The sequence below is a fragment of the Halichoerus grypus genome, chromosome 13 (genome assembly GCF_964656455.1).
Source record: "Halichoerus grypus chromosome 13, mHalGry1.hap1.1, whole genome shotgun sequence".
NCBI lineage: Eukaryota > Metazoa > Chordata > Mammalia > Carnivora > Phocidae > Halichoerus > Halichoerus grypus.
In genome coordinates this window covers 69,860,511-69,886,298 of record NC_135724.1, presented here as the reverse complement: position 1 = coordinate 69,886,298, position 25,788 = coordinate 69,860,511, and the positions used below count along the sequence as shown (strand labels likewise).

General features: G+C 37.6%; 1 protein-coding gene across 1 annotated transcript in view; it reads right to left on the bottom strand.

Moving 5' to 3' along the window:
- LOC144379745 (uncharacterized) overlaps nt 1–25,788 on the bottom strand; it is a 164,203-nt gene that overhangs the window by 6,115 nt on the left and 132,300 nt on the right. Inside the window, 5 exon segments of the mRNA XM_078060105.1 lie at nt 8,389–8,463; nt 9,034–9,105; nt 19,526–19,606; nt 20,286–20,357; nt 24,248–24,319. Coding sequence (XP_077916231.1) covers nt 8,389–8,463; nt 9,034–9,105; nt 19,526–19,606; nt 20,286–20,357; nt 24,248–24,319 — 372 coding nt within the window.

Here is a 25,788-nt window from a genome sequence, read left to right as displayed (position 1 = left end):
GAGAACATCTTCAAAGCAGCCAAAGGAAAAAAACACACACACAACATATAGAGAAACAAAGATAATAATGACAACATATTTCTTGTTGGAAATAATGGAACTCAGTCTTTAAAGCAGTGAAGAGGAGAGGGGACCCAACAACTATCAAGCTAATATTCTATATTCAGATCTTTCAAAAACTAAAGCAAAACAAAGACTATCTGAGGCATGCAAAAGCTGAAAGAATTCATCACTAGTAGACTTACACCGTAGAAATGCTAAAGGAAATATTTTTAAGCGGAAGGAAAATGATACCAGATGGAAATGTGGATCCACCTAAAAGAATGAGGAACAGTAGAACTGGTAACTACATAGGTAAATATATAAGATTTTTCTTACTATTTAAATATCCAAATACAATGTGATTTCACTTATATGTAGAATCTTTAAAAAAAGACAAATGAACAAACAACAACAACAAAAAAGAGAGAATCACACTCATACATATGGAGAACAAACTGGTGGTTGCTAAAGCAGAGAGGGTGGGGATATGGTCAAAATAGGTGAAAAGGATTAAGAGGTACAAACTTCCAGCTATAAAATAAATCAGTCACCGGATGAAAAGTATAATGTAGGGAATACAGTCAATAATACTGTAATACACTTATTGTGGTGAGCATTTCAAAATGTATATAATTGTTGAATCACTATGTTGTACATCTGAAACTAATTTAATATTACATCAACTATACTTCAATAAGAGAGTTAACTTATTGGTTAAACAAAAAACATAATATGGTGTGATGTTTATAAGTAAAAGTAGGGGCGCCTGGGTGGCTCAGTCGTTAAGCGTCTGCCTTCGGCTCAGGTCATGATCCCAGGGACCTGGGATCAAGCCCCGCGTCGGGCTCCCTGCTCAGCGGGAAGCCTGCTTCTCCCTCTCCCACTCCCCCTGCTTGTGTTCCCTCTCTGGCTGTCTCTCTCTATCAAATAAATAAATAAAATCTTTATTAAAAAAAAAAAAAAGTAAAATGTATGAAAACAATAGCACAAAGGCCAGGAGGGGAAAAATGGAAGTATACTATGTATTGTAAGGTTCTTATACCAATCACGAAATCATATAATATAATTTGAAGATAGTTTGTGATAAGTTAAAGATGAACACTACAAACCATTAAGCAACTACTAAAATAACAAAACCTGAGTTGTAACTAGTCAACAAATAAAATAATAAAATGTACTCAGTCAATCCAAAAGCAGGAAGAAAAAGAAGAAAAAAAACGAAACAAAGAACAGATGGGACACATAGAAAATATTAGACAGTAGCTTTAAATGTAATCATATAAATAATTACATTAAATATAAATGGTATAATCACCCTAATTAAAAGATAGAGTTGTCACACCAGATAAAAAAGCACAAGCCAAAACTACATGCTGTCTACAAGAATGATCTTCAACAGAAAGATACAAGTAGGTGAAAAGTATGGAAAAAATTATGCTATGCTAACACTAATCAAAATAGACCTTGAGTGGTTATATTACTCTAAGACAAAGTCAATTTCAGCAAAGAATATTACCAAGGATAAAGGAGGTTATTCCATCATGATAGAAATGTCAACTAATAAAAAAGACATAACCTAAATATTTATGCATCTGATAAAAGAACTTCAAAATATATTAAGGAGAATGGCAAAGAGAAACAAATACATACACAATTGTAGTTGGAGATTTCAATACCCCTGTCTCAATAATTGACAGAAAAAAAATATAAAAAATCAGTAAAGATATAGCAGACTTGAACACTATCAACCTACTTGATCTAATTGATATTTATAGATCACTCCACCCAAAATCAGAATACACGTTTTTTTCAAGTAGACACATAATATTTACCAAAATAGACCATATTCTCATCTATTACCAGAATACATGGATATAAAACAAGACTCAATACATTTCAAAGGATTTCAGTTATTCAACAGATGTTCTGTGACCACAATGGAATTCAATTAGAAATTAACAGATTTGAAAAATCTCCAAATATTTGGAAACTAAACAATACATTTCTAAGGAACCCTGTGGGTAAAATAAAGCAAAAGGGAAATTAAGAACTATTTTTTTTACTGACTGAAATTGAAAACATGTCAACATGTTGCTAACACAGTGTTCAGCTTCCCCAGCGTCCACTTTTAAGAAACTAGAAAAAGAAAATTAATCACTGAGTAAGGAGAAGAAATAGCATAATAAAGATCAAGGCAGAAATAAAATGGAAAACAGAAAAATAGAGAGGTCAGTGAAATGAAAAGACAGTTTTTAGAGAAGGTAAATAAAATTGATATACCTCTAGCCATATTGATCAAGAAAAGACAAGAGAAGACACAAATTATCAATAACAGAAACGAGAGGGGTGACATCAATACAAATTCTACATATATTAAAAGGATAATAAGGGCATATTATAAACTAATTCATGTCAATCAATTCAAAATGAAATGGACAGAGTCCTTAAAGACATAAACTACTCAAAAATAAATATGTAACTTAAATAGCACTATTAAAGAAATAGAGTGTGTAGTTTACAACCTTCCCACATAGAAAGCTTCAAACACACATGCTTCACTGGTGAATTCTACCAAACATTTAAGGAAGAAATAATGCCAATTCTACACAAACTCTACCAGAGAATTGAAGAGAAGGGAAAACTTCCCAACTCATTTTTAAGGCCAACTTTTGCTTTATCAAAACTAGACAAAGACATTACAAGAAAAGAAAGCAACAGACCAATATCTCTCATGAGCACAGATGCAAAATTCTAAACAAAATTTTACTATATCAAATCCAACAATATATGAAAAGATGCTAGCTACATTATGAAGTGGGGTTTATCTCAGGATTGCAAGATTGGTTTAATATTTGAAAATCAATGTAATTTACCCAAGTTAATAAACTAAAAAAATTATACAATCATTGTAATAGACGGAGAAAAAGTATCTGACAAATCTAACATCCATTCCTGATTACAAATTAAAAAAAAAAGAAGCCCTTGGCAAACTGGGATGGAAGGAAACTTCATCTTGATAAGAGACTTCTACAGAAAAAACCCGAACATCGTATTTAATAGTGAAAGACAAATGCTTTCTCTCCAAGATCAGGACAAAGGAAAGAAAGTCTTCTCTCATTTCTTCTATTTGATAGTGCACTGAAGGTTCCAGTCAGTGTAATACAGCAAGAAAAAGAAATAAAAGGTATTCAAAATGGAAAGGAAGAAGCCAAACTATCTTTATTTGCAGATAAAATGATTATCTATGGAGAAAACCTGATGGAATCTATAAAAAGGTTACTAGAACTAATAAATGAGTTTATCAAGTTTGCAGGAAAAAGATCAATATACAAAAAATTAATTTATCTCTAATACCTAGCAATAAACAATTAGAAATTGAAATTTTAAAAAATATTACTTATAATAGCATCAAAAGTATAAAATACTTAGAAAAGTCTGAAAAGATGTAAAAGGCTTACACACTGAAAACTAGAAAATATTCCTGGGAAAAATTAAAGAACACCTAAATAAATGAAGAGACATAAAGTGTTCATGGATCAGAAGATTCAATATTGTTAAGATGTCAATTCTCCCCAAATTGATTTACAGATAAAAATCCCACCAGACTAGTCTGTAGAAATTGGCAAGCTAATGCTAAAATTCATATGGAAATGTAAAGCTCCTAGAATAGCCAAACAGCTTTGAAAAAGAAGACAAAATTGGAGGACTAACACTACCAGATTACAAGACTTATGAAGCTACACTTTCAAGACTTTGTGATATTAGTATAAATTTAGACAAACAGATCAAAGAAACAGAATAGAAAGTCCAGAAGGAAAGAGATATGAACAACTTATTTTCAGGTTCCAAGGCAGTTGAGTGGAGAAAGGATAGTCTTTCCAACAAATGGTGCTGGAACAACTGGATATCCATATGCAAAAAAGCAAACATCAATCCAAACCATATACAGAAATGAACTCAAATTGGTTCAAAGATCCAAATATAAAACCTAAAACTATAAACGTCTCAAAGAAAACACAGGAGACCTTGTGTTGGGCAAGATTTCTTAAGATATGACACCATAAGGATAGCCTACAAAAAAAAAAAATGGATAAATTGGACACCATCAAAATTAAGAATTTCTATCTTGCAAAAGACACTCTTAAGAGAATGAAAATACGAGCTACAAAATGGGAGAAAAAACTTAGTAAATTACATAGTTGATAGAGGACTTGTTTCCAGAATATATAAAGAACTCTCAAAATTCAATAATAATATAGCCGAAAGACAAATAAGCATATGAAAAGATATCTGACATCATTAATTATAAAGGAAATGCAAATAAAAGCCACAGAGATGCCACTATACACCTATTAAACTGTCTAAAATTAAAAACACTTACTATAGCAAGTATTAGCAAAAATGGGAAGAAAATGGAAACCTCATACATTGCTGGTGGGAATGTAAAATGGTACAACTGCTGTGGAAAATAACTTTTTAAAAACTTAAACACACACTTACCATATGAACCAGCCATCCACTTCCAGGTATTTACCCCAAGAGAAATGGAAGTATGTATCCATACAAAGACTTGTACGTACACACACAGAAGCTTTATTTTTAATAGCCGAAAATTGGAACAAATCAAATGTTCATCAATGGTGAGCAGATAAATTGTGGCATATCCATATAATGGAATACTATTCAGCAGTAAAAATGAATTATTGATATACATAACAACATGGATGAATCAAAATAATTATGATGAATGAAAGAAGCCAGTTAGAAAAGAGTACTTACCACATGATTCCATTTATATAACATTCTAGAAAATGCAAACTAATTTTTAGTAACAGAAAGCAGATCTATGAGTACTACCCAAAGCAATCTACAGATTTAATACAATCCCTATCAAAATTCCAATAGCATTTTTCACAGAACTAGAACAAACCATCATAAAATTTGTATGAACCACAAAAGACCCTGAATAACCAAAGCAATCTTGAAAAAGAAAGACAAAACTGGAGATGTCACAATTCCACAATTCAAGTTATATTACATAGCTGTAGTAATCAAAACAGTATGGTACTGGCACAAAAACAGACACATAGATCAATGGAACAGAATAGGAAGCCCAGAAGCAAACTTACAATTATATGGTCAATTAATCTTCGACAAAGGAAGCAAGAATATGCAATGAGAAAGACAGTCTCTTCAAAAAATGTTGTTGGGAAAACTGGACAACTATGTGCAAGAGAATGAAACTGGACCACTTTCTTACACCATATACAAAAGTAAACTCAAAATGGATTAAGGACCTAAATAAATGTGAGACCGAAAACCATAAAAATCCTAGAAGAGAGCACAGGCAGTAATTTCTCTGAGATTGGCTTTAACAACGTCTTTCTAAATATGTCTCCTGAGGCAAGGGGAACAAAAGCAAAAGTAAACTATTGGGACTACATCAAAATAAAAAGCTTCTGCATAGTAAAGGAAACAATCAACAAAACTAAAAGACAACCTACTGAATGGGAGAAGATATTTGCAAGTGACATATTCAATAAAGGTTTAGTATCCAAAATGTATAAAGAATTTATACAACTCAACACCAAAAAACCCCCCAAATAATCCAATTTAAAATGGGCAGAAGACATGAACAGACATTTCTCCAAAGAGGACACACAGAGGCACCTGGGTGGTTCAGTCGATTAAACGTCCGCCTTCAGCTCAGGTCATGATCTCAGGGTCCTGGAATCGAGCCCCACATAGTGCTCCCTGCTCAGTGGGGAGTCTGCTTCTCCCTCTCGCTCTGCCTCTCCCCCCGCTTTTGCTCTCTCCCAAATAAATAAATAAAATCTTTTTTTTTTTTTAAAGAAGACCTACAGATGGGGCCAACAGACACATGAAAAGATGCTCAACATCACTCATCATCAGGAAAATGCAAATCAAAACCACAATGAGATATCAACCTCACATCTGTCAGAATGGCTAAAATAAAAAACACAAACAACAAATTCTAGTGAGGATATGGAGAAATAGGAACCTTATGCACTGTTGGTGGGAACGCAAACTGATGCAGCCACTGAGGAAGACAGTATGGAGGTTCCCCACAAAATTAAAAATAGAACTACTCTATGATCCAGTAATTGTACTTCTGGGTATTTAACCAAAGAATACAAAAACACTAATTCAAAGGGATACACGCACCTCTCTGTTTATTGCAGCATTATTTATAATAGCCAAATTATGGAAGTAACCTAAGTGTCCATTGATAGATAAATGGATAAAGAAGAGATTCATATATATAAATTATGGAATATTATTCAGCCATAAAAAAGAATGAACTCTTGCCATCTGCAACAACATGGATGGAGCTAGAGAGTACAATGTAAGTGAAGTAAGTCAGTCAGAGAAAGTCAAATACCATATGATTTCACTCATATGTGAAATTTAAGAAACAAAAAAAATGAGCAAAGGGAAAAAAAGAGCAAGAAAGAGAGAGACGAATCGAGAAAGAGAGAGACAAATCAAGGAACAGACTCTTAATTATTGGGAACAAACTGATGGATACCAGAGAGGACAGGGGGTGAGAGGATAGGTGAAATAGGTGAGTGCATCAAAATTTAAAAATTAAAAACTTCTGGTCTTCAGAGATAGAACAGAATGAAGACAAACCACAACCTGGGAGAAATTTGCTGAACACCTATCTGAGAGAAAGGACTTTTTCCAGAATATAGAACATACTCTTAAAACTCAATAGTATGTATCCAATTAAAAAATGGATTTGGGGGTGCCAGGGTGGCTCAGTCTGTTGAGTGTCCGACTCTTGATTTTGGCTCAGGTTATGGTTTCAGGCTTGTGGGATTGAGCCCTGAGTCAGGCTCCATGCTTGGCGGGGAGTCTGCTTGAGATTCTCTCTCTCTATCTCCTTCAGCCTCTCCCCCCACCACACTCACTCACTCTCTCTCTCTTCATCTAAGATAAATAAATAAATCTTAAAAAAAAAGAAAAGGAAAAGAAAAAATGGATTTGAAGGACACATCATTTAAAAAGGTATCTGTACATGGGGTGCCTGGGTGGCTCAGTGGTTAAAGCAGCTGCCTTTGACTCAGGTCATGATCCCAGGGTCCTGGGATCGAGCCCCGCATTGCGCTCCCTGGTCAGCGGGAAGCCTGCTTCCCCTCTCACACTCCCCTTGCTTGTGTTCCCTCTCTCGCTGTCTCTCTCTCTGTCAAATATATAAATAAAAATCTTAAAAAAAAAATAAACTGGTTCTCCTGCAATTAAAAAAAAAAAAGGTATCTGTACATGAATAGACACTCAACATCATGAGCTATTAGAGAAATGCAAATTAAAGCCACAATGAGATACAGCCTACATACATACCTATAAGAAAGTCTAAAAAATTTTTTTAACTGAAATACAAGGTGAAGATCTCATACACTGCTGACTGGAATGCAAAAAGGTACATCCATTTTAAAAACAGGTAAGCAGTTTCTCTGTGTGTTTTTTGTTTGTTTGTTTGTTTCTTTTTTTGGAGAGAGCACACACGTGGGTGCATATGAGCCCGGGGCGGGGAGGTGCAGGGAGAGGAATAGGGAGAGAGAGGATCTTAAGCAGGCTCCACATTCAGCGTGGAGCCCAACTGGGAGCTTGATCTCACGACCCTAAGATCATGATCTAAGCCAATATCAAGAGTCAAACACTTAACCGACTGACCCACCCAGGTGCCCCCAGGTAAGCGGTTTCTTAAAAAGTTAAATATACACTTAGCATATGATGTAGCAATCCTACCATTAAGTATTTTGCCTCCCCCAAAATGAAAACATACGCTCACGCAAAGACCTGCATGTGACTGCTTTTAGCAGATTTATTCATAATAGACAAAAAACTAAGAACAACTCAAATGTCCATTAACTGATGAATGCATAAACAGACTGGTGTATCCATACAACTGGAATACTACTCAGCAATAAAAAGGAATGAATTGCAGATAGATGCAACAACCCTGATGAATCTCAAAAGGATTATGCTGAGTGAGAGGAGCCAATCACAAAAGACTACATACTGTATGATTTCATTTATAAGACATGGTGGAAAAGGCAAAACTATAGGGACAAAAATGAGGCTGGTGGCTGCCAGGGGCTGATGGTGGGAAAAGGGGATTGACTGCAAACAAAAATGTTCTAGATCTCAAATGTGGTGGTGGTTACGTAGCTATATGTTTGCCAAAACTCATCAAACTGTATACTTAAAAAGAGTAAATTTTATTAAATGAAAATCATACCTCAATAAATCTGACTTAAGAAAAGAATCAAACACACATAAACAACTAAGTGAAAATAAACATAAGAAAAATCAACTTACAGTTTTTCCAATTCAAGGGTCATCATGAGGACGCTCTCAATTGTTGGAAGTGACACCTGTGTTGTTCCCATGTCTCTGAAGGAGAAAGTCCAAACATGAATGATACCAAAGACAAAAATTCTATACTTAAAAAGAGACTTCACAACATGTGATTAGTTAAATTCCGTCAAGCCAGCTCAAGAGTTAACTTGCTATGGACAGTAATTTCAGAGAACTTTTATTGAAGGAATTTAAATTTATGTGCATCATCAAATTTATCACCTTGGTGATGAACAGGACAATCTCTTTTTACCATTATCCTACTTCTCATTCTCAATTGCATCCACCTCTCTTGATTAATCTTTTTTTAAAAATAATGTACATCTTATTCCACTTTGCTTTTTGAGACAAATGATATTTCTACATACATGATAAATGATATTTCTGCATACATCTGCATGTTCCATATCTGTATGTGTTCTTCAATACTGCTTTCTTCCTCTGCAGGCTGTCTTGCCCATATACATTGTTTCTTTGCCAATAATTCTTATTTCAATAACCCAGTTAAAATTTAAATTATGACTTTTTAACCAAAATGCAAAATACTTAATCTTTCAAAAACAGCAGAAATCATCTCATGAGCCATGAGATTGTTGTAATACTTACAAATATTTTAATGCCGGCAATTTAAAAAGATACGAATCTTCAACAGTTGTCAGAGGGTTACGATTGAGAATTCTGAAAAATGCAATGGAATTAAAATTATCTGCATTTTCAATAACTACCATGAAAGTTTATGTTCATTTTTTTGGGATGGGACTGGAAGGTTAAAAGTAATCATTTTCTGCCTTTGCCTATAAATCTGTAAAGCAGTCTTCCTTTGGGAACTACCCAGGTCTCTGAATGATAAAGCGGGAAAGAGAAAAAACATTTTTTTTAAGTGGACGGCAAAGAAAAACTATGCCAAAGAACTTTTCAGGTTGAAAACCCCAGAAGTGACTACACTAGTAGGAAGCCCTGGCTCTGTAGGAAATACCATTTCTAGTGTCCTCCATGATTTAAGGTGTTTTTCTCTTATCTCTAGAAATTTAAAAAATTCCACAGTTTAAACCACGCAGTGAAAGACAAAAAGAGGACCAATTCCTCAGTTTTGGAGCCAAACAATAGGGGCTAAATGTAGGAGGAACTGGTGAAAGCTATACTCCCGCCACATGTTCCGTGTATCCTTGTATCACAGCCTTTGTCATGGCATGTAATCACCTGTTTCCTTGTCAGTCTCCTGGACTGTCGGCTCCTTGAGGGCAGGGACCATACTTGATTGTCATTGTCCCTGTGCCTGACATAGTGCTTGTTATTTACTAGTTATTTAATGAATGTTTGTCGAATAAATAAATAACATTTTTTCATTCTTTGACACAAGTTTTTATTCCAAAATGTTGAATACATTCTCTTCTCAATGCTTTAAAAACAAAAAAGGTAAAAGAAATAGGAAGAAAGAAAAGAAAATCTTCCTTGAGGTTGACTATACTCAAGAATCATTACTGTACTTTTGCCAAATATTAGAAAGAGAATCATCACAACCAATACTATTGGACTGTAAGGCATCTGTGATCAGCATTTCACATTTAATCCTCACGATAACCTTATGTGATAGATATGATCATTACCCCGTTTTACAAATGAGGAAACTGAGGTACAGAGAGGTTATGTAATTTGTCCTAGATTGTCAAGAGAGTCAGAAGCAGAGCTGGAATTTGAAATCAGTTTTGACCTCAAAGCCTGTGTTTAACTCGTATGAAGAAAAGGGGATTTCAAAATAGCTGTTACCTTAAACTTAACTTTGAGAGCACTAAGTATAGAAATACTTTGTTGAACTTCATCTCTCCATCTGGGAGAGCTTCTCTGAGAAATACATTTTCTATTTTTATTCCTTTTCTCTAATCATCTCACATGATTAAGTGTTTAATTAGCCAATGGTCATTGAGACTTTAGAGATTTAAAAAACCATGTTATAGGCAAATCAGCTAAAATGGGAAAGTGAGGACATCTGAAAATTCATCTCTCATAAAAGCAACAACAACAATGACAAAAACTGGCAAAAATGGTCAGAATTAACTTTGTTAGAAGTTTGGAAAATTTAACCAATGGGCTTGCAGCAACCCAGAGAGCATTTATTAAATAAAAACTAATTTCTGTAAGAACAGTGAGCTCTGTTGTTTTAACTTGTCCTAGACCTCTGCTCTCTATCCTGATGGTCGCCTTGAAAAATAGCCCACATCCCAGGGGAGCAAAATGGAGCTGGAGTTCCTTAAAGCCTCATTTTCTTTTTTTAAATTTTATTATGTTATGTTAGTCACCATACAATACATCATTGGTTTTTGATGTGGTGATCCACGATCCATCATTTTCATATAACACCCAGTGCTCCATGCAGTACGTGCCCTCCTTAATACCCATCACCGGGCTAACCAATCCCCCCTCCCCCCTCCCCTCTAAAACCCTGTTTGTTTCTCAGAGTCCATAGTCTCTCATGGTTCATCTCTCCCTCCAATTCCCCCCCGCCCCCATTTTTCCCTTCCTTCTCCTAATGTCCTCCATGTTATTCCTTATGTTCCACAAATAAGTGAAACCATATGATAATTGACTTTCTCTGCTTGACTTATTTCACTTAGCATAATCTCCTCCAGTCCCATCCATGTTGATGTAAAAGTTGGGTATTCATCTTTTCTGATGGCTGAGTAATATTCCTTTTTTTTTTTTGAAAGATTTTATTTATTTATTTGACACAGAGAGAGATAGTGAGAGCAGGAACACAAGCAGGGGGAGTTGGGAGAGGGAGAAGCAGGCTTCCTGCCGAGCAGGGAGCCCGATGTGGGACTTGATCCCAGGACCCTGGGATCATGACCTGAGCAGAAGGCAGACGCTTAACGACTGAGCCACCCAGGTGCCCGGCTGAGTAATATTCCATTGTATATATGGACCACATCTTCTTTATCCATTCATCTGTTGAAGGGCATCTCGGCATTTTCCACAGTTTGGCTCTTTTAAAGCCTCATTTTCAAAGAACTGTCATTGTTTTACCTGTATAGTGGGTTCCCTGGAAAACCTCGCTTGAAAAGCTTGTCTTTGACCTCACTGAGAGCTGCACAATGCTAAAAGCCTCTTCTTCTCAAGGGGCATTTTTAAAAAACAATTACAGGTAAATGTTTTATCCTGGTGGTCGTGTGAGGCAATGGATTAACAGGCGGGACAAAAAAATAGCCTAACCAAAAATCTTAAAAGGAAAAAGCTGAGAAATCAGATGTCCACAGAGACTTTGAAATGCTTCAACATATTCCTGGGAAACCAGAAGACCACAAGACATATTCCTAGGAATGTAGGAAAAAACTTAGCACTAATACATGGGGTCAGCAAGGTTGCAGGATACAAGATCAATGTGTAAAAATTAGCTGTATTTCTATACACTAGCAATGAGTAGTCCAAAATGAAATTAAGAAAACAATTCCATGTATAACAATATTAAAAAGAATAAAATACTTAGGAAAAAATTAACCAAAGAAGTACAAGACTACACTGAAAACTATAAAACATTGTTGAAAGAAATTAAAGAACATCAAAATAAATGGAAAGATACGCCACGTTCATGGATTAGAAGGAAATATTGTTAAAATGGCACTATGCCCCAAACTGAACTATGGTTTCAGCACATTCCCTATCCAAATCGCAGCTGACTTCTTTCCAGAAATTGGCAAGTTAATTCTAAAATTCATATGTCAAATCAAGGGACCCAGAATAGCCAAAACAATCTTGATAAGGAAGAACAAAGTGGAAAGACTCATGTGCCCTGGTTTCAAAACCCAATTCAAAGCTACAGTAATCATAGTGGGATACTGGCATAAGAATAGACATATAGGGGCGCCTGGGTGGCTCAGTCGTTAAGCGTCTGCCTTCAGCTCAGGTCATGATCCCAGGGTCCTGGGATCGAGCCCCGCATCGGGCTCCCTGCTCAGCGGGAAGCCTGCTTCTCCCTCTCCCATTCCCCGTGGTTGTGTTCCCTCTCTCGCTGTGTCTCTCTGTCAAATAAATAAATAAAATCTTTAAAAAAAAAGAATAGACATATAAATCGATGGAACAGAACTGACTGTCCAGGAATAAATACTCACATTTATGGTCTACTAATTTTCAACAAGGATGCCAAAACAATTCATTGTGGGAAGACTGGTCTCTTCAAGTGGTGCTGGGACAACTGTATACCCACATACAGAATAATGTGGTTGGATTCTTACACTTCATACCATATATAAAAATTAACTCGAAATGGACCAACTACCTAAATGCAAGAGCTCAAGTTATAAAACTAGGAATCTTTCTGACCTTGGATCAAGCAACAGCTTCTTCGACATGACACCAAAAGCACAAATAACCAAAGGAAAAATAAATAAATTGGACTTTATAAAAAAACAGACTTTTGTGCTTCAAAGGACATCATCACAAAAGTGAAAGACAACTCACAGAATGGGAGAGAACATTTACAAATCATATGTCTGATAAAAGTCTAGTATGCAGAATATCCAGAATATAAAGAACTCTTACAACTCAATAAAAAGACAAATAATCAAATTTTTAAATGGGCAAAGGATTTGAAGAGATGTTTCTCCAAAGAAAATACACAAATGGCCAATAAGCACATGAAAAGATGTTTGATGTCTTAAGTCATTAGGCAAGTACAAATCAAGGCTATAATGAGATATTACTTTACACTCACTAAGATGGCCATAACCAAACAAACAGACAACGATAAGTGGTAGCAAGATTATGGAGAAACTCGAACCTTCATACATTGGTGGAAACATAAAATGGTGTAGTCACCTGTGGAAAACAGTTTGGCAGTTCCTCAAAAGGGTTAAACACAGAGTTACCACATCACCCAGCAATTCCACTTCTAGGTATGTACCCAAGAGAATTAAAAACATGTGTCCACACAAAAACTTGTATGTGAATACTCATAGCAGCATTATTGATAATAGCCAAAAAGTGGAAACAATCCAAATGTCTCATAACTGAGGAATGAACAAAATGTGATGTATGTATACAAGGGAATATTATCCAGCCTTAAAAACGAATGAAGTACTGAGACATGCTACAACATGGATAAACCTCGAAGCTAACATGCTGTGTGAAAGAAGCTAGACACACATTTCTATGAAATGTCCAGAATGGGCAAATCTACAGGGACAGAAGGTAAATTAGTTGTTGCCAGGGCCTGGGAGGAAGGGAGAATGGGGAGTCACAGGTGATGGGTATGGTATTTCTTTTCGGGGCTGATGGAAATACCCTGGCATTAATGCTGACTATCGTCTGTCAAAGTATACCATGGGACTGTATACTTTATAATGTTGTATATTATATTATGTGGATTATATCTCCATTAAAAAAAGAACCATATTGTGATAAATAGAGCACCAGTTGTCAGAAGACCAAATATGTTGGTAGGTGGAGAAAAGAGGAGTAAAGACTCAGACTCTTCCACAACGGAGGTCAGAGGGTGCCAATGGTGAGGCTGGGAGCCATGCTTTTTCTGGGCGGGGGTGGGGGTTGGGGGGGCAGCGGGGGTGGTGGTGGGGGTGGGGGGTGGGGGGTGGGAAGAACCATGCATTTTTGTTCTTGCCTTGGAAACTCCCCTATTCTTCTTATTCTAGCCCATTCTTCTAGATTTTTTTCAGTACCATTAACATGTTGGATTTGTAACACTAGTTATAAAGAGGAAGAATGTGAGTGTCACATGTCTGGTTAAGCACAGTTCCTCAACTTTGAGGCTTTGAATGTCCTTTGCTCTGAAAAAAAAATTGGCATTAAAATCTATAAGCTCATTGGTGGGCTCTGTGCAAGTGAGTTCCTCCACTTGTGCATCTTTCTCTGTTTTAAAAATGACTATAAGGCATTATGTAGCCAAAACAATTTAGCAATTAGTTATCCTTCCCCCCAAATTATCTCAGTTCTCTAACCCTCCACTCTTTCCTGGGTGCTCACCCATGGCCTTGTATCCATCAGCTCAGTGTTTCCTCTTAACCAGACAGCCCTTGTCCTACTGAGATTAACATCCTGCGTTTATCCCTAGTGAAACCAAAATATAGGGCCACTCTAAATTATCCTATTTCCTCCTCCTGTCTTTTGTGCTGTCTTTTCTTCATGAAAGCTGTGCCTGGGGGGCGGACAGAATGAGAACTGACCCAACAGTTTACATGTGGGGGACTCCACAGTAACCGTTTTTCTACAAATCACAAAACGAATGGTTTTAGATGCACTGAGGACATCACACTAGAGACCATTTCCCTTTCAGTTCAATTCCCTCATTTTACCGATAAAAGGTGTGCTGACTCCTAGTCCATCAGCTTTTTGATATTCACGGGCTTCTAAATGATTTTTAAAAATATACCTTACTTGAAGAGGAAAACTCAAGTATTTTTGCAAAAGCCTTTTGCTGTAGAACAACGGGACAGATTAAAGGTAGCTCACAAAATAAGGGAACACTTCTTAGCTGTTATTTTTTTTTCTCCAAATTCTTCTATACAGGTCCAGACAGATGGGCTACGTTTCCTTTCTATTAACTGAGGAGACAGAGAAGAATTGAGGACTGAAGCATGTCATCACTGTCCTGAATGTACTGAAATCCTAACAGGTTTAGCTGAAAAAATGTCCAAAGCACGCAGTGAAAATAAATTTAAAATAGGACCAACTCCAAACTATCTATGCTAGAATCCCAAGGCAGGCAGGGAAAACTGGCTCTTTGGAGGAAGGCAGTCCAAGAAGTAAGCAGAGTGACCTAGAACCTGTTCCAGTACGTTTGAAGTACTTGGGGATGGAGTAACCCCTTTCCTTTATTCATCTACATAGATCCATGATCCACGAGAACATGTGAAGCTCGTGTGAAGCTCCCCATGTGAAGCTCCTCAATACAAGACATCTAATTTCATGACGTAAATCCTTCCTCGGGTGGGAGGGGAGGGCGAAGTCTAAAGGATCTGAAATTGTGGGCCTATATTTTAATCAAAGTTCTGAGAATAGCTTTGAAGAAGAGTTCCTGGCAGTGAGGAATAGCAGAAGCAGCAAGGGCCTCTGGAATCAGGAAGACCTAGGTTTGAATTCTGGCTGTCACATCGTGGTGAAGTGACTGGAGTAACAAACATCTCTGAGTCTCACTTAGCACCATTTACTTCATAAGGCAATTTGAGGATTAAATGAAAGAGCACGTGCAAAGCACCTCACATAAGGCTGGGCACAGAGTAAGGGCCTAGTAATAATGATGTTACATTTGCACTGGGCAGTGAGCAGAAAATCTGGGGATGCCCAGAGGTGGCATGGCCAGGAGCTCCAGAAGCATGAGACTGTCATGGGGAAAAGGAGCTCTCTTCCCCAAAAGGTCCTATTCCAGTTAGAAACCAACTCCAAGAGACGATGCACAAAACACCAAATAGTCATCATTCAGCTCCTAGTCCAAGGGAATGCGGAGTTGCCTTACTTGCAAAGCTCCTAGGCGGTTCTGCCACTTGTTAACAGTGTGAACCTAGGCAAGTGACCCAACGTCTCCGGGTTTCAATTTCCTCATCCCCAAGGTGGGGATAACGATATCTACATTGCAAGAGCTGTTGGAAACATGGAAATGAGATACAGTGTGAGAGAGCATGTATTGAGCATTTTCCATGTGCCAGGCACTATCTGAGAGTGTTGGGCACACTCTCTTGCTTGTACAATACGTAAAGGTTCCTAGCCTAGTGCCTGAAACACAGTAAGTGCCTACTAGAGATAGGTCATGAAGAAATGTTAAGGGGCAGAGGAAGAACTACTCTGCTTCCAAGAGAAAGAAGATATGTTGTGAGATATGTGGGAAGAAGGGATGCGGCTGGGAGAAGGAAAGTATGGTAGTTGCTGGGTAGGACTATCTCAAACCTTTTGAACTATTACAAATAGAAAATAATAAAACAGCCACCCGAAGTTCCCTCAAAGGACAGACCCGAGTTATTATTTTCATCCTGAATGTTTCTGCCTTTCTGAATCGGAGAAGAAGCTGCCAGGATTTCCAGTACATAGCAAAAAGTGATGACGATACCCTGCAGTGTATAAACTTGTGTGTGCACACAGCCATCTAAAGGAAACCGATGCTGGATGACGGGGGAGCATTAGGGTGTCTCTGTGACTGCAGCTCGATTTGCCTTCACAGTGTGGCCACAACTACCTCAATGGTATTCTCAATAGTGGGGTAAATAATTCAGTAGGGATAAGGCTTAGATTTTCCTCATTCTCTCTTAGTGCTTATGTTCTTGGCACAACACTGATGCACCACAGACAAGCCAGCATGTGGATGTGCTCTACGTGGATCAGGTAGAGCCCTTCTACATTGCAGAATCCTTCATTTCTAAAATCATGGAGCTTGTATTGTTAGAACCAATGAAGTGACTAAAAGAATTTTAAAAAATAAGCCATCAGTCTGGACCTCTGTAGGTGAATGAAGGAGAAGCACTTTAAAGTCAGAAAAAAAAGTATACTTAACATTTAGGATTATCAACCACTGCTGGTTTTCCATAATATATTTCATTCCTGATTTCATCTGAAAGAGATATTATTACTACCATTCAAAAAGCGGTACCTTATTAAAGCAAAATGTAACAAAAAACCCTGAAAGTGGTACCTTATTAATAAGCTCTTGGAATGTCTTTGAGGTGGATTTCAGTTTTTTGTTTTGCCAGCACACCAGAGAACAGGCTCATTGGGTTTCTCCACCAAGAGGTATAACGTCTCAGACTCACCACCTTTACTAAGCACTCTCTAACACCAAGAGTCTCTTACGAGAGTCTGAATTTCATTATAGTTAGGTGGGCAACGTAGGAAGAAATCGGGTGGAATCAGTTGATAAAAATTAATGGATTCACTGAAAAACATTCACCGAGTGCCATGCCCACTCAAAATAGACTTTACCACACTGCTAACTAGTTCACTCTGTGTTTATCAATAACTTAGAGGCTTCATTCAAGAAACTTACTGAGTTATAGTTATCTGAAACCCAGGGGTAAATCAAGGATCTTGTGGGGCCTGAACCTCATCTACTTTGGGAAATCCTGTCTAATAAAACATGCAAAATTATGAATACAAAAAATTGCTAGGACCCTCTCCCAAGACCTTGGAAGGGGCCTGTGTAAGCAAGGAGCCCTGAAGCGTAAGTTCAAGATAAAGCCACCTCAGCTGGGGCCTCTAAGTTTTACACACTAAGTTAATGCCAGAGAAAGTATCGTTTCAACTTATAAACACCCCGGTAATATGTCACATAGGTAATAACATGACTTAATTCAAGGGGTAGCTCCTTCCCTTGGCAACTTGCCTTTGAAAAGAGATGCAATAAAGTCTATTATCTCACTATGGCAAACATTTCCCGAAGCAGACTAGCTTTGTCTATTAGAAAAATGTGGCTCCAAACAAAGAAGGAGCCTCGCCCCCAGTACACACTTACTATACTGTGATTTCTTTCGGAAGGAACCGTGAATTAGTTTCAGTAGTGCAGCTCTATTCAAATCATGTGACATGTGTATGAACTGATTTTCAACGCCAGCTAGCTCTGGTTCTTTAATTACCTTTTTCTGTCATTTAAGATGCACGCAGAAACTCAACACAAACAAGTTGTTGCCTCATCCGTTACGAATCTTTCCTATCCCGCAACCCATTGCCTACTTTGTCACCCCCCCACCTTGGGACCCTGCTGTACAGATGCCCGAGGACTCCCGTGTGCCTTCCCCTCAACACCCATCTTCCTCCTTCTGGTATGAAAGTTTCTTGGGGGCAGTCCCTGTCCCGTTCCTCTTTGCACCCCCAGTACTTAGTACAGTGTCAACATATGGTGGGCATGGCACTCAGTGAATGTTTTTCAGTGACTCCATTAATTTTTATCAACTGATTCCACCCGAATTTTCCTATGTTGCCCACCTAACTATAATGAAATTCAGACTCTCGTAAGAGACTCCTGGTGTTAGAGAGTGCTTAGTAAAGGTGGTCAGTCTGAGACGGTATACCTCTTGGTGGAGAAACCCAATGAGCCTGTTCTCTGGTGTGCTGGCAAAACAAAAAACTGACCCCGAGGACTCCTTCCCCAAGTGAGGCATCAGCAAATTAATGAGAGGAGAGAGGAGCCCACTGCAGATGGACGTCGGTGGCAACAGTTACTCAGCTCCAGACACACCCTCAACACCTTCATCTATTCTAAAATAAACTGTGTGAAATTGTATTTCTGAACCACGAGACAGGTAAGATAGTCTTTTCCAAAGTCAGGTTTAGAGGAGGATCTTCACCTTGTGTCTAAAATCCCACTCAGGCCATTGAACATACCCACTTATGACTTGCTATGTCACAGAGAAATCACGGAATTTTCCAGCTGAAAGGGAATAACACGCTTCTTACTGAAGAACAGTCAGGAAAGAAAGCATATGAAATTAGGCTACAGCAATGTATTCTCTTCATGAACGTTTTTCACACTCCAACTTAACAGAAACACATCTTTTTCCATACCTCCATACCTTTCCATACCTTGCTATTGCCCCCAGATCATTTACTTCAGAGGTATATACTTTTTACTCTGGGTGACTGGGGAGAGAAGTGTCTTGTGGTAAGTTTTCAGGAGTTCTTTCTGCTTTACCATTTAAAAGAAGCTGATGGCTGAGGAAGGACACACACTTTTGCTCCCTGGAGAACTCTGTGCTAAACTTAGTTCTTTGAAGCTTTATATTGCATGTATTGAAGCAGTTAGGAACTTTGCACATGAGCAGGAATCAAAGTTAAATTCAAAAGTGGAATTTCAAGGACCACGCACCTATTGGAGAAGCATCATTGTCATGGAGTCCCAGGATAATGCTGATTTGGGTGTTATTTGCTTGGGGTCTTTTATTGCCCACACCAAAGCTGAGTACTAGAGAAAGCAGAGTGTGCCATTTATGAGACAGACAAGTCTCTTGGCCTCTTTGTACCTTAGTTTCCTCATTTGAAAAAATGAATAGATTTTAAGACATACTTTTCAGAGTTCATACTAGGCTTATTATACCCACCGAACCAATAACTGTATGATGTTTTTACACATAGTTATTGTTTTTTACATGTATTCATTTTCCATTTCACTTACACTTTGTGTACAAACTGCATTCCATGCCAGGCCTGAAATGTTCCAAAGCTCAGTTCTGTGAGTAAATTGCAACCAAGATTTCTAAAAAAAAAAAAAAAAAAAAAAGACACAAGCAAAAGAAGAACAAAAGATATTCTTTCAGAACATTTATCCTTTGGCAGTGATTCCAATTTATATATGATGAAACATAACCTCAATACTCTCTCCATACACTGAAGAAATCTTACTATGGAAGATACTTACTTTTTGAAAAAAACTTGCACGAAAGATTTATACTTTCATGTTTATACATGTGGTGCATTAGATACAAATCAGTCAGTGTTCTATAAATACTTGTGTCAAGTAATCTTTATTTCTCTAGGAAAATGTTTCACAACATCAGCATTATTGACATCTATGGTTGGATCGTCTTTGTTAGGAGGGGCGGTCCTGCGCATTGTGGGGTGTTTAGCAGCCTCTGCCCACGAGATGCCAGTAGTTCATCTACAGTCTGACAACCATAAACGTTTCCAGACAGTGCCAAATGTCACCCGGGTGCAAAATGACCCCGGTTGAGAACCACTGCTCTAGAATGATTCAGTCTGATCTATATAAAATTCTCACACTAATCTTTGCTACAGACAGAAAAGATTTGCTACATAATTTTAGTAGCTTTCTACTAATAAAATTTCAATCATATTTCAAAATGATTATAACAAAGAGGCTTACAATTAAGTTTAACAAAAATTCCAAGTATAATGAAATTATATTTGTAACTTACATAAACTGCAAAAAAGGTAGTGCTTCAAATGTACCTCTTTCAATAGATTGTATTTTATTGCAGGATAACTCTCTAGGAAAAGTAAAAGGAAAATATTGCCTCAATTATCTATTAGATATCTAATGAGTAGGATGATAGTATTGAATAAGTAGCTTTTGCCTAAACTCTGAATTTCAGGAATTGTTTTTTGAACCTTCCAGAGCCCCTAACTCTACTTACTCTGTCCTCACCTCTCTTAAAAGAGTCTCACCTTCAAGATCTTCATAAATAAAATCCACAACTATAGATCTTGATAGATCTTAGAAGGAATCTCTCCTGAGAGCACAAGAATTGATTAGAGGATCTTTTGTGGTCTCATCAATTTCTAGATTATGAGGTCAAAGCTTTTATCTCCACATACAATAATTTCTTTTTTCAAAAGATTTATTTATTTATTTATTTATTTCAGAGAAAGAGAGTGAGCGAGCGAGTGAGAGAGAGCACAAGTAGGAGGGGCAGAGGGAGAGGGAGAGAGAATCCCAAGCAGACCCCGCACTGAGCACAGAGCCCAGTGCGGGGCTCCATTTCGGGACCCTGAGATCATGACCTGAACTGAAACCAAGAGTCAGATGCTCAACCAATTGTGCCACCCAGGCGCCCCTATAATTATAATTTCTAATATTAAAAGGGATATTCTCACATTAGCACAACTTCTTGGTTTAGTTCTATTTTTCTAGGCCAATTCAATAGCAGAAGAAATAGAAGATATCCTTTCATTTAACTTGAAAGGAAATCACTCCTCTAATCAATACATAACTTTGAACTAACTCAGAATTATATTATCATATTAATAGAAATTCATTTTTGGTCACACACTGCCTTAATAGTCCATGAATTTATTAACTGCTTCAGTTGCAGGTAGTGAGACAACAATAAAAACCACATGGTACTGGATTTTTATTTGAAAACACCCATTCTTGATTATAGCTGACCCTCTTACTTCCACTCCATCCCAGCTTAGTTCTTCACTTTCCACCTAGTCTTCTGATGGGCATTGCCATATCCAGTCTCTCCCTTTCTAATCCATCCTACACACAGTTACCAGATTAATTCTCCCGAAGTGGTTCTCGAATACCAGCATCACTTGGGAACTTAATCAAGATGCAAATTCTCAGCCCTACTGTGGACTGAGCAGTCTGTAATCAGTAACTGTGTTCCTACAAGCCCTCCAGGTGACTCTGCTGTAGGCTAAAGTCCGTCCTGGAGCACTGCAGTGATAACCCAGTAGCTTGGCATGTTATCCACGGCCTTCAAAATCCTAGAAGATCTGGCTCCAACCTCCTACTCTACAGGTACAAGATATTCCTGCATTTGGCCTTTCTCCCATTCTCCTTTGCAAGCTTATTCTTCCCAAGATGTCCGTCTGATGATACCCAATAGCTCTTCAAGGTCCTGTTCAAACAGCATTGCTCTAGTAGCTTCCCTGATCCAACGTGAAGTCTTTTTTCCCTCATCTGTGTTCCAAAAACAACTTCTATCTCTCATTGCCCATATCCATTTCTCCTTCTCCTTCTCCTCCTCCTCCTCCTTCTTCTTTTTAAAAAAATTTTTAAGTAGGCTCCATGCCCAACCTGGGGCTTGAACTCATGATCCCAAGATCAAGAGTCACATGCTCTACCGACTCAGCCAGGCAGGCACCCCAATTTCTTTTTAATATACTTATTTTGGCATCCCATGTCCACTGAGCATAAACTCCTTGAAACTTTGGACTAGTTGTGTTCATCTGCATTGCCTACCATGTTTAAAACTGACACAGGGACATAAAATAAACTCAAATATTTATAAAATAAACAAATAGCTGGGTAATGAGTAGCAGAAGCAAAATGACTGTTTTAAAAGAAATGTAGTTTTATGACTTTATGGCTCCCTCTTCTGCACCTCTCCGGCACCTTGTCCGCTTAGTGCTTTACACATTATGGCTTGAGCTTCTGTTTATTTTCCTTGTGAGATCATGAGTTCCTACAAGGGTCAGAAGCCTGTCTTAACCATCTGTGAGCCTATGATACTGGGCACAGTGCCTGTCATATTAGCTTTTGATTGACATTTTTTTAAATGAATGAGAATACTTCAGCTAACATGAAGTAATTGGTTTACAAAGTATTTCACAGTAGAAGTAATGAAGGACCTAATCCATTGAGCAGTTTATCTCATTTGTTTTTTTCCAAACTGTGTTTGTAAGGTTTGGAGTCCAGATGGCAGAGGTATCCAAGAAGACCAATACAAGGGTGGCTGTTTCCTAAGACTTGGAAGCTTTGATCATTTAAAAGACTATTCTTAATATCATATCAGGCTCTTTTTACCCACTACCCTTAAACCTTCTACATTTACAAGAAGAATCTATTTGCTAAAGAGCATCATTAATAAGGATTAATGACGTACACAGCTCTGGATGCCATGGACAAAGAAGAAAAATTGAACCAGGCATCTGGGTGGCTCAGTTGGTTAAGCGTCTGACTACGGCTCAGGTCATGATCCCGGGGTCCTGGGATTGCGTTGTCCCGCATCAGGCTCCCTGCTCAGTGGGGAGTCCTCTCCCCTTGCTCCTCCCCCCTGCTCATGCTCTCTCTCTCACTGTCAAACAAATAAATAAAATCTTTTTAAAAAATTAAAAAAAGAATAAAAATTGAACCTTCGTAACAAAGAATATAGTATCCCTGTATGTCTAAATCCATAGAAATACCATGCAAGCATTTCCTCCTTTACAATGAGGCTGGAGAGATTTTATTTTGTAATTTGTGAAGTTAGGGGCATTTCTGATATGTTTCTTTAGCGTAAACATTTCTAACTATACCACTTAACCATCATTTTATTTTATTTTTTAAAGATTTTATTTATTTATTTGTGAGAGAGAGAATGGATGAACGCACAAGCTGAGGTAGCGGCAGGCAGAGGGAGAAGCAGGCTCCCCGCTGAGCAAGGAGCTCGATAGGGACTCGATCTCAGGGTCCTGGGATCATGACCTGAGCTGAAGGCAGATGCTTAACCGACTGAGCCACCCAGGAGCCCCTTATTTTACTTTTTTTTAAAAAGAGTTTATTTTTCTCAAGTAATCTCTATACCCAATGTGGGTTTTGAACCTACAACCCCGAGATCCAGAGTCGCTTGCTCTACCAACTGAGCCAGCCAGGCACCCCTTAACCATCATTTTAAACATCTATTTTTAATATTGGTCTAAGAATTCCCACACTGAAATCCTTAATCTGTTCTCTTGGTAACTTAATATGTACTTGATAATACTGCTTACATAATTTACCTGCTTAGTTAAATATTTAAGATTTAAATATTTAATTGAGCTTAAATTTTAAAAAAATTCTGGGTTAATGGCATTCAAATTAATCTAAGTGTTCTATATTTTCTTGTCCTGTAGGTGATAATTTGAGGTTAACTTTAATTCCTCTCATTTTATTAAACCAACTTTTAAAACCTTTTCTGTAAAAGCCAGATAGTAAATATGTTGGGCTTTGCAGGCCACATGCCGTTTCTGTTGCATATTCTTCTCTTTCTCTTCTTTTCTCTTTTATAGCCCTTTAAGAATGTAAAAATCATTCTTAACTCATAGGCTGTATAAAGACAGACCATGGGCGGGATTTGATCCATGAGCCATAAACTAAATATAAATGTAAGCAGATGGTATATGAACACGTAGGAAACAAGGTGCATATGGGTGTCCATAATTGCTCAGACCTCATTACCCCTTTTGCTCTATAACTGTAGGGTCTTTTTCTGTCTATATCTTGTATATAAAGTTAAAAAAACTGAAAACGCATAGAAGACATTTAATGCTAGAGATGGGTTGGGGCCCTACAGACTTACAGAACTGTAGAATTTTATTGTTAGAAGAAATTGTCGCGATTATCTAATTTGAACCCCATATTTATTTTATAGATAACTAAAAAGTCATAATAAATGATTAATTAACTTACAAATACTGGAGGGATAGTAGGCCTTCAAATGAGTCCTTATGTAATTCGGTCAAATAATTTTCACTGAGAATTCTGAAAAATGAAAAGGTTATTTTTGCATCAAAATGCAAAATAACTACAACTATTTACTACCTAGGATTAACTTCCATATGGGAGGGGAAACTTGGGTAATGGTGCCCCGTAAATACACTAATTCTTATTTAATTTAGGAGTACTGATCTCTGCTCTGTTTCCATTCAAATCCTTCTTTTCATGTACTCCTTTGTGTCCATCTCTCTCCATCTCTCTCTCCCTCTCTCTCTCTCTCTGTCATACACACACACACACCCCTATCTACTCTTTGCACCAAAATGCATATTTAATGCCTACTCTCTGGATCACAAAGTCTCTGCTAGAACCCAGCTCTGGGTGCCAACAACCCTGGCAGAACTGCCATTTCCTCCTCTCTTTTCCCAAATTCTATTCGGAAGCCCCATACACAACTATAGCAGTGTGGCAGAGAAAGCCGTTCGTTTTTTTTCTCCCCGACTAAAAACTATTTTTGAGAACTAAAAAAATGTTCATTAATAAATGTTCAGTTTAATAATTACCAAGCAAATACCCATGTAACACCATTCATGTCAAGAAAAAGCCCTGCCTGCATCCCAGAAGCCCCCAGTGTGCCCCTTCCAATCACAACCGTCTCTCTGATTCCCCAGAAGTAACCACTATGCTGACTTTAATAACAATTTCCTTGCTTTTTGGTTTTTTTTATTTTTTTAAAGATTTATTAATTTGAAAGACAGAGGGAGGGGCAGAGGGAGAGGGAGAGAGAGAATCTCTAGCAGACTCCCCACAGAGTGGGGAGTTGAAATCTCAATTTGGTTACTAATTTTTTTTATCAGAAATACTTGACTGTATTAAGATTTCATAAAATTTACAGTTGAAAAGCTAACATCACATACCCACATTGTTGCAAACATATTTAAACATTTTCTAATAACTGTTGAATATCCGTTTTTTAATTTAAATTTTAAAATAATTGAAATTAACTAAATTAAACATTCAGCTCCTCAGTCACACTAGCTACTCCCAAGTATTCAGTAGCCACATGTAGCAAGACATGCAATACTAGGCATTGAAATGAACCAACCTCAGCTACATGCAACAATATAATGAATTTACAAGATAATGTTGAATGAAAGAAGCAACCCAGAAAATAATACATATAATATGATTCCATTTATATAGAGTTAGAGTTCAATTACAAAGAGCCCTGTCCCACGACCCTGAGATCATAACCTGAGCCCAAGTCAAGGTTGGATGCTTAACCAACTGAGCCACCCAGGCACCCCTAATTTCCTCTCTTTTTAAATGTAGTTTTACCTATCATATGGCAGCTGTAAACAACATAAGTTAGTTTTGCCTCTTCTTGAACTCTAACTCTAAGTTGGATAGTGGCTTATAGGTTGACTTATCACCTCATCACTTACTGAAGTTTGAAATAGATACTCCATAGGAAACTCTGGAACTAGAGTTGGGGCCTCCTATTGGACTGGACT